The sequence below is a fragment of the Crassostrea angulata genome, chromosome 3 (genome assembly GCF_025612915.1).
Source record: "Crassostrea angulata isolate pt1a10 chromosome 3, ASM2561291v2, whole genome shotgun sequence".
NCBI lineage: Eukaryota > Metazoa > Mollusca > Bivalvia > Ostreida > Ostreidae > Magallana > Magallana angulata.
Genome location: NC_069113.1, coordinates 35,845,510 through 35,856,321, shown reverse-complemented (window position 1 = coordinate 35,856,321; position 10,812 = coordinate 35,845,510). Strand labels below are relative to the sequence as shown.

The 10,812-nt window shown below is 35.0% G+C and overlaps 1 protein-coding gene across 5 annotated transcripts in view; it reads left to right on the top strand.

Annotated features, from left to right (window-relative positions):
• Nucleotides 1-822: 822 nt before the first annotated feature.
• The window catches only part of LOC128178792 (signal-induced proliferation-associated 1-like protein 1), a 31,632-nt gene continuing 21,642 nt past the window's right edge, over nt 823-10,812 (top strand). For 3 of the 5 annotated variants that reach the window (XM_052846139.1, XM_052846138.1, XM_052846135.1), the window contains exons 1-3: nt 823-913; nt 4,019-4,073; nt 6,758-8,840. In XM_052846139.1, the coding sequence (XP_052702099.1) occupies nt 7,436-8,840 (1,405 nt within the window). In that variant the 5' untranslated portion in view covers nt 823-913; nt 4,019-4,073; nt 6,758-7,435. Of the gene's footprint in view, nt 914-2,548; nt 3,559-4,018; nt 4,074-6,757; nt 8,841-10,812 lie in introns of those variants that run through there. The other 2 variants (XM_052846136.1, XM_052846137.1) reach the window with 2 other exon arrangements.

The window sequence follows — 10,812 nt, the reverse complement described above, 5'->3', positions numbered from 1 at the left end:
ATAGGCATAATCCTTGGTACTCATTTTCAACAATATAACTCAGTATTAATTATATTTATATTAAACAGCGAAGTTTTTTTACCATGCATGTAGGTCTTGCAGAATATGAAAATCTTCTTTTCAACGTACAGTTTTTCCAAAATAGATTCGGTCGGTTTTATGGCGCACAGAATTCACAAAGTTGAACTAAACATAGTTATAACCTATATAATAGTTTACGAACCGTAAACTTTAGTATTTATCTGTAAAATCATATTTAAGTATTTAACCGTTTTAAAATGTATAGTTTACGAAAGCAAACTTTTGTTTATTTGTCTGTACATAAATGTTAAAATAGGTTTTGCTGATAAATATTATAGATTTAGGTCTGTAAACTGTAATTTACATACGTTAGTTGTTGTTAATTATAGTTTCAAATCGTGAAATTTATGGAAAAATTATAAAATACAAACGAAAATTATATAATACAAATGGAAAATTAAAGAATACAAATTTAAGAATTATAGAATACAAATAAAAAATCATACAATACAAATGAATATTTATACAATACAAACGGAAAATTATACAATACAAATGAATATTTATACAAATCAAATGGAAAAGATCGAATATTGCAACGATGACATGCCATACGTATGAAATGGTTTGTTTGTTTTTTAGGGGGGGTCAATGTTTGTGTGTGTGTGTTTAGGGCTTGTTTGTGTTTTTCTACATCTCTTATTCAAAATTTTATTCTTAATATTTCCTATCTTTTTAAATACTCTGTCAGAGTTATACCGCTTTACTACCTAGACTGATTGGAACGCAAGGTAGCGCTTTCCGGAACTTACCTGTGTCACGTGACTTAAACATTGATGGAGGAGATTTAGTTCGTTTACGAAAGTTTGTAATAAGTTTTGTCATGGATAACGTAAGTATCATTCACCTATGCATTATAAATTTAGGTAAAAAAATTATGTATTGAGATACCTGGCTTGGCAAGCAATCGTCAATAATAAAGTTTCGCAAAATCAAATCAACAAATAAAATAAAACCAGTCCTTGTCTATCAAAGTAAATATTTTATTGTGACATCCGAATTACTGTGCTGGTTGTTTCTTTAAAGATATAAAAGAATACTAACGTTAAGATACAATATTGTTGCCTCGCATTTTTTCATAACATAATACTGTTTTAATTGGTATAAATGACAGACATCCAGTACTCGATTGCAACCTTGTACATGTTATGTACAGTCATGATTTAGCCATTGAACCTGTGGTTGGGTCCCCTCTCAAAATAACCACTCCCTCTCCCCCTCCAAACAGTCACACATGTGCCACTTTTTGCAGTATGTTCTTTAACGATGGTTAGAGAGTATTACTGCCCAATCAAATCTAAATTGTCTTTAATTAGGTAAAACAAATTACGAAGAAGGGTACAGATGAAAAAAACAATACAAATTATAGTTATAAGTTTTGTGTATGTTTGCAACCTGTACATGTATCCATTACATATATAAGAATGGTGTAATCTCCTTGCTGGTCAAATAAGTTTGAAAAAAATAAAGGCAAGTAGATGTACACACGTTTTTCAAAATGTGAGATAGCTAGTATAGGGAATGGCTGTTTTTGTTTGTAATAATATTCAATTCATTGGAATTTAGGATGCATGCAGACAAAATCATGTTCTTAAATTTTTAGATACTTTTTGGTTAATTTTTGATTATTAAATATATATATATACCAGCTAGTATATATATTTGAGAGATATACTCATTAGTTTCAAAGACCATGCAAGGATTAATTGTTTCGCTCATTTGTTGAACAATTATAAGGATAAAAAGTTTTAAAGTTAATAAAAAAAAGGTACATAGAATATTAAGGATCGAATTAGGATTTTCAATAGATATAAAAAAGCTAGGGATAAGAGTCTGGCATATATGTAGACAAGCAACAAAGGCTATAATGATTATTTATATAAATAAATGTTGTGTATGTGTGGGCCAATGTACAATAAGTATTTTAAATTTGCTTTTTTCAGAATTGTGTTCCATTGGAGATAGGTACAGCAAAATAGTGGAGGGCATTGCAAAAGTCTTAATTTAAAAAAATTCATTGATTGAATAATGTTAATATTGATCCCATGTTCCAATGTTACCATTTGTCATCTTGGTATTAATTCTGAAGTTCCTTAGAAATGCATGTTTAAATAAATAAGACATATTTATTTCATAAACATTTTATGCATACATGTTGCTAATGAAACACGTCAATGTCATTGCTATTTCAAAGTTTGTTATGATTAAGAGATGGACTTATCGTGTCGGAGATCAAATAAATCTCCCAAATACAGTACATATATTCTTTAGCCTCCATATTTTTTATGATTTGAAAGAGCATGATACTATATAATATGGCCTGTTATATTTTCATTCTTTTTACAAAATGATGAAATACCGGTAATTAAATTCTATTGACACAGAGAGCTAAAATGATGTTGATAAATGTGTATAATTTTACTATCAGTAAATTCCAAAGGAATTGTGATAACACATACTGTTTAAATTTTAACTTTGATCCCCTGTTTATCATGTTTACTGCTATATTCAGCCTCTACACCCCCTAAATTATTGGATCTCAGTGTTTTACACCTTCATAAAAACATGAAATGTTTTCCCCATGATACAAGTAACATCAGACCCTATTTTTGTCGTGACAAGTAATGTCTTGTCATAGAGAGAAACAGAAGTGCCCTGAATAAGGATATTTAAATATTCGGGGGATATTTAATCAAGAAATTATCTAGTTAAATCCTCTGCGTTCTCTCTGAACAAATAAACCTCCAAGGTGGGGGAAACTTTTAGATGTGTTATAAGTAAACAAAGGAAATGTATCCAAAAAAAGGAAAAATCTGTTCCTGCCAACCCAACATTACAATGATTTGGCTCAGTGATTTAGGTCTCATTTGCATAGGAATTGTTACACTAGCTGTGGTATGCATGTTTCATCAGTGCTATGTTTACCATTAGTAAGGGCCTCGGATCTTCAGGTGTTTAGATTGAGAAAGTACATGCGACAGACTTAATGAATGTGTTACTTTGAAAGATCAAGGAATATAGATTTTGTGTGAGCTTTGCATGGCGCGACAAAGGTAGAGTGTGTATATGTATGTATATGCAGCTATTTACTGGTATAGACACTGCATTCCAAGAAAATCTGATAAGAAAACGGTTTCTTTTTAACAAGGAGCACCTGCTGTGGGTGTATTATAGTGTTAATTGTGTAATTACTGAGGATATAATCATGTAACATTTTGATCTATGTGAGCTCAGCTGAGAGTTGATGTAAGATTACCACATGATGGACGGACCCTGATAGCTGATCCATAATCAAACGTCTTCAGTGCCTGGGGCTGTATACAGCAGGAGTTTGGTGTGACTAAGTTTTCTTTGCTCGACCAGGACAGAAAGTTCCTAATCTTAAATCCCGGTGTTTGTTTTTGTTACTTTTCCTGAAGAGATTTGCTATCCTTTGTTAATAGGATTTTTTTTAAAGACCTCATTTCATTTCATTTGGTAAGTACATGTATGGAAAATTGGACGACAGAATTGAATTGTGGATTTAGACTGATTGAATATCTTTTTGACCTGTGCTGCTCAATTTGTGAAAGGTTTTTAGGGTGACAGATGTATCGTGTATGCTGCATGGGTTTTTCTGGCAAACACCATCATTGCATTAACAATAGGCCAAGCGTTGCATTTAAAATGGATAAGTGAAGTATTTCTTTGTCAGTAAGATGAGATCCCTCACATCCGCTGGTTTGGTATGGATTTATAAATTAGATTTTTGTACTTTTTCCTGTGGAGAGATTTATCTCCGATGCTTCATGTTGTGATTAAGGGAGAGAAAGAGACAACCTGAGCTAGGCATTCTCTCAGCAGTGTACTGATAGTGAGGCCACATGTTCAATATCTATACAAACCAAATTAATGTTCGAAAGATGCGTTTCCACAACTGTCATTTCTATACTTTCAGGATTCTTGAAATTGTGTGTCCTCAAGTAATACAAGGAACAACAAACCATTTAAAGGTATGTAAATTAGTAATAATAACCTAACTTGTCTGGGTATATTTATTTGTTGGCATGAATTGATGTTTTTCTGTGTCCTAGTGTGAATGGATGATAGTGGCAAGATATTTTCTGTTTTTCCTGGCTAGGTTATACAACACAGCCCTGAGTGTGAAGTGACAGTCAGAATGTGTTAGAAACAGGCAATATTTGAAGTATGGATGGAGCTGTCTTTTGCAAGATGGCGATATTATGACATATACAAAGATCAGATTTCTCCACCCCCAGGCCCCTATAGAACTAGACTGGGTGGTCATAAAGTCATCAAGGACAAACTGGGCCATCCCAGTGAAAATATTCATCAGGCAGTATTAGCCAATTTGTTTGTTTTGAGGGTTGACAGCTGGAGATTTGCTGGAGATTTTTATCTTTGGTGTTTGAGGAATCCATTGACCGGCTCTGTCTGTGTACTAAATGCCAGGGTCACTCTGTCCTCAGCGGCCACTAAACATGAGAGACCCTGACAAGAATTAATTGCAGTTCTGTCAAAATCAGCCAAGTAAACACATTATGTGTCTGTTTCTTAACAAGCCTGGCTAACATGCTGTGTTTGTACACACACTGGACATATATGGCACTAATTAACGTGTTCACCTAATATGCGTGTAGTTGTTGGGACATTATTTTCTAGGGGTGGGGTTGGGAGATGGTCTACGCAGTGTAATTTTTGAACAGTGACATATACTCTAATAAAAAACAAAGACTTCAATATAAATACATGTCTTTGAATAATCATCTTTATAGACATTCTTTCTTTCCTTCACTGATTCAGTTTATAGTTTCCATCAAAGATTTTGTTTGGAATTCACACTAACACTGGTTATTATGATTGGGCCCTAGCCATTGTTATCAGGGTTTGGCAAGTTGTAAGGCCCCACATACCCTTTGATCCTTATCACCGATGTGTCAATATCAATATAATCAACTGTGAAAAGAATTGACCCCTAAAAAGTGATATAGGTCTCTTTTGTGTGGCTGGTATTTGACTGACTCTGTCTGTTAACACAGCGAGGAGGAGGTTAAATGTTTATGGTGTCTTCTAAGGCGAGATGTTAGGTGATGACTGTTGCCTATTTATGTTCACACTTAGCTGTAAGGTTACTTAAGGGTATACATACTATGTATAAAGCTCTCTAAGTACACTTCATGTACCTGGTAAGTTGACTGCATGTATTTCCAGTATACATGTACATGTGGTATATATGAATTACTGATATGTACATGTATATATACAACAGTACCATACAAATTATACATGGTTGAAAATCATTTAATTTTCCACATGAGAAAAAATCCTGTTATTTTCTGGAAATTGTTGCATATATAACACATACACACACATCTCTAGATGGCTGAGGGGACTACAAGCATGACAAGTGTTTTAGTTGTGGTTGTAATGTTACAGCAGGGTCAGCCAACACTTGAGTGGACACAGTGCGGTCATGTATCAGGATGTGTGATCACATCCCAGGACGTCCCCCCAGGTTGTCAGCAGTCACATTAGATAAAACTCTGTCAAACCATGTCTTATATCTAAACTGCATACTTACTAGTCACTGGTGTGCATGTATTTAAATGTACTAACTGGATATTTGTTATGGCTTGATTATTTCTTGTGGTCTAGCTGCATCCCGGAGTTAAAGTTTTTGTTGCTGTGACCGACAAAGCTTTTCAATTTTTGTTTTCATTTTGGGTATGTTGCCATTATTTAACAGGTGCTTGAATTTGTTTGAAAAATACATAATGGAATCTGATTATTATAACAATTTTTTTTATGCAATTACTTCAGATATTCCTGTTTGCCTTTTTACTTCAGATATTCCTGTTTGCTTTTTTTTTATATGATGCTTTAATTTACCACAGACATCTTGTATCAGCTGCTGGAACTGGTAGATAAATCCAAAGTGTGCATGTATTCTCAGTATTATCAAAGTAAATGGAAGAAAATTCAGAGTTATCATGGAATCTTCTAAGATTTTGAACCATTTTATAGATTAGAGCACAATGCCTCTATTGTTTCTTGAATAATTAGCAGTTTACCTTCTGACAATGGGCCATTTGAAAGCAGTATATCAAGAGTATGAGAAATATTCACTGAAAATCGTTTTAATCCAATATATATATCCGTGAAAATCTGTAATGTTTACAATTTTTGGCATAGTAAAAAAAAGATCAACAATTTAAACATTATCCTTATAGCAATCTGGAGTAGTGTATGGGTTGTGCAATATTTTTATGTTTGTATCAGAATCATTACTGAGAGATCTTCTGTTACAAAGTTTATCCAGTTCTTTTGGAAAATTCCTGAACTTCAGCCGAAAAATTCCTAATGGAAAGTGCCTAATGAAATGTTTATTGTTTGTAAATATATTGATTTCAGTTACTTCTTGAAGTGGTGAACAAAAATTTGATAGTAATACTAGACTTGTAGTCGGCCTCATGTTTTGTATAACATGGTATCTTTTTACACCAGGATGGTAGAAATAGATATTGATTGTGTTTTTCCACTGTGCAGATCAGCTCATTATGCTGTACATATATATATGTGATGCAGGCATTCAAAATTAATAAACACCAGTACAGCAATATGTAATTATGTTGAATTATTATTTGTCAGTGAATAATGCAGAGATTTCTCATTTCAGATTCCATACCAGATGTAGAATTTGTGAGAAAAATAAAGGACTGAAGACTTAACAATATAAGGAGAGAAAAGCTGAAAAAAAAATGATAAGCAGCTTTCCACAGTGGACTACATCAGTCAAGGAAAACATCAGGTGTAATAATACAGCTGGAATGGAAAGCCCTGCTGGAGAGTGAAAGCATTGGAAAGTGGGAGTTGCTATTCCAGCCATGATGGAATACAGGCGTTTATTTTAATCATTGAAAAAAAAAATTATCTTCCCAAAACACATGTTGCACGCTAAAAAACAAGAGGAGGTTTGGAACAGGAATGATCTCTAGTTGGAAAAAAGTAGAGATCTGAAAAGCAGACGTTTAGTGTTTTAATGTGATAAAGTGAGCCGATAGGGAATGGATATTTGTATGAAAATTTAATTCAGTGGAATTTAGGATGCACGTGGACCAGAATCGTGTTGTTTTTAGATATTTTTTTATTTTTTATCTGTGATGTGATGATCCTGAATGGAGCATATTGAATTATTAATGGGATGATTAGATTTTGATGAGCCACCTCTTAGTTACTTATGGATACATTAATATAGATGGGCATCAGAGAAATGTACTATACTTGTGGGGGAAATGTTATGTTGATGTATTGAGATTAAAAGAATTGTTGAAATAGTTCGAATAGCAGGAGCACCATGGCCAACCCTGAGCGTGTTCCTTTGGAAACTATAAGGAAAAGATCTGAAAGAGCAGTAGAGTACTACAGAAACTGTGTGGTCCCTGCTTACACAGGAAAGGGCTCTCCAGGCAAGCAAGGTTACGACTCCATGGAAAATATCAATGGAATATACACCTCACACAATGGTAATTCGGAGCAAGAGAGAGGGTCGAAAGGAGGTGTGACTTTCAATGATTCCTCGGGAACATCAAATAGCACTGTGAAACACAATGACAGTTTTACCCGTGGAGGCCACAGAGCCACATTTCATGGAGTTCATTCTTCTAAATGGAAATCTGGAAAATCTCGATCTAAAGAGAAATCTAAGTCTCCAGAATCGGACAGTGATAGTAAAAGAAATAGTCGAGGATTAAGTAGAAGTAATAGCAACCTGGAAATGGACAGCATTGACTTTGATGATGCGGCTGATTTTCATAATAGTTCCATGCGAAGGGATTACGGAAGTACATCGTCACTGGATGTACTTAGCAATAGTGGAGATACTAGCTTCTTTGCTATGATCAAAGACTATGGACCAAGAAATATAGACCAGAGAAGCCCTGCGCCTGCCCAAATGCATGAGTTTCTGAGGGGTAGGATTGACAGTAACAAGGACAGGGTTGGAGCCCGGAGTGAGAGGTTTACGAATGGATCGCCTGTCGTGGATAAAGGAGGTGGAGATGAGCTGGACGGAAGTCCAAGATCAAAGAGCATGAAAGTCAAAAGCGGAAAAGAACGGAAAACAAGGTCAAAGTCCATAACTAACGACTCCAGATCAGGAAACATTCTGAACAAAATCCGAGGGAAGCAAGAAGGAGAAATTAGTACAAAAATGACAGACTCTATCAATTCTGACATCAATGTGGAGGAGAGACTGAGGAAAAAGGCATTTGTACATTATGATTGTCAAAGTTTGGGTTTTGATGCACAGACTGTGATAAATAAAAAGTCTGAGGCAAATGTGTCAAAAAATACCTCAACTGGTGCATCTGCAGCATCTGGTCAAGTGCGAAGCAGTATGGCAAGAGAAAAAGACACTCCAGACATTTCCGCTGACACAGATGACGGTGATGGCAAATCCAATGCACTTCTTTTATCGTGTCCGTTCTTTAGAAACGAACTAGGTGGTGAGGAGGAAAGAACTATTAGTTCGGGTCGAACCGCAACCAACAAATCATCCAACAGAAACAATAACAATACTCTCCCAGGAACTAGTGCAATAACACTTACAAGGTCCCCCGCGTGTTGTGGACTGTCCATCTTAGACTCTCTCCCCACCCCCACAGGGCTCATCCTCTCCCATGTGGTGTTACACAGGGGCCATGTTATTGAGTATGTCGACCATGGAGCCAGCTACTACCGACATTTCTTCTATGGATATGGTAGGTTCATGTTGCCATCAAAGTATCAAAATGTATTCTAACTTTGATACATGTATGTATATATGTAGTGAAGTGCTCATCTTTGCTAACCAAGGGTATGATTCGTTTATTCTTATCTAAGCGATGAAATTAACAAAACATACACTGGGCTAGGATATTAGTAAGCATTTAACAGCATGTCATTTTTATAAACAAAGAATATTTGGTCATCTCTTTGAAATTTGTAATCAGAGAGGGAGAGAAGGAGAGGAGAGAGAGAGTGTTGTTGTATGCTTAGCAAAATGGACAATCAATGTGTGTTGTACATATTTGCAATTGTCAGCACCAAACACCTACTCTCCCGTACTGATGTCTAAACATGTGGGTGACATGCAAAGAATGTTTCTCTACATAAATGCGTCATGCAAATGTTGTAAAGCGGTGATGAATGAAGTATTTGGGGTCTTTTTCATGTCCAATTTAGAGAACAATACTGTTCATTAATGAAAGCCACACATCACGCCCTGTTTGAGGCGGGTTTTATGAAGTACATGTAGGCAGGTATAATGTTTCTCACCTGGGCCTTTTATTTCATTCATAAACCGTGATAACCACCAGCTCCTGGTGTCGTTAATATAGCGTTAATACAGTGAACAGCCTGATCTGAGCAGAGATAAAATTCACAATATCAAACTGTTTTACATGCAACTACCGGTATGTGAAAATACCTAAAATCTGACATGCAACATGTATGAAAACTTGTTATACTTATTGCTGTAGAAGCATTTAGTGAAAGTACTACAGTGTTAGAAAAAATTCTTAAGCATCTGAACTACTGGATTGTTTGGGGGGTATATTATACTAATATTCCTCTGCTGTAGGTTGGATGTATATATATGAAAAACACAAAACTCCCTGCTCAGACAGAATTGCCTGTTTTTTAAGTAAACACCGATGCAGTATTTTTTCCACCTGTTTGTCAGACTCCGATGGGGAGGGGCAGACAACTTGTAGGGGGGCACCTGCTGATCTAAGTATAGTAACAGTTTTGAAGAGTGTGCTTACTGTAATAAAAGTGTATGTTACACCAAGTTCAAGGACAAATTTATTGACAACATCATGTAATCTCTACATTTTTTACAGCGATAAATACACAATTATGATTTGTATCCTGTAGTTAATGTGGGTAATTTATTTTTTGAATTGGGGAAATCAGATCTATGTAGATTTATATGCAGTAATGCACAATAGGTGTCTTCAGGTAGACAGATTCAATCGATAGTAAGTACAAAATATGTGAGGAATGCCAGAGATGTGACACATCTGCTGCTCAGAGAGTGAGGCCACACTATAAATCCATTAGCTTCCACAAAATGGAGAAGAGAGTGCCTTCATCTGAAGCATTAGCTTAGTAAAAAATCATGAAGGGGAAAAAATCTTGGGATTGAATATTCTCCTTATCTTTAGGGGAGTTGACAAACGTGTGAATGCTGTACAGTGTACATGTACTTGTTTACTTGAGAGAATACTGATAAAAATAAAAAATATTTATTGGAAGAATATTAACAGTCCATTTTTTTTTTAAGTTTGAATCTTCCTATTCTTTGCTAATACTGCAGTATTGTTGTTTACTTTCTTAAAAACCATGTTTTTGTGCAGTGTGTAAATTGACAAATCACCTGAAATATCTAGATGACAAGTTACAAGTTCATTTGAAAGGGCCATATCATTGTTAACAGTCAAACTGATTGATTGAAGTTGTACTTTTACATTATTAAAGAGCCATCAGCATTTCTTCAATTTCCCCCAAGCCATGCCCTGGTACAGCTGATCTAATTTTGTGATCAATTAATATAAAAATTGTCAGTAAACATAAAAATGAATGAAAGTAGTTTTCAAGCTTGATTTAAGGTGGTCCACCCTTTTACATTTATTTAAGGAACTATTCTTAATCATCTACAAAATTTGGATTTTGGGTTTATTTTGAATGAAA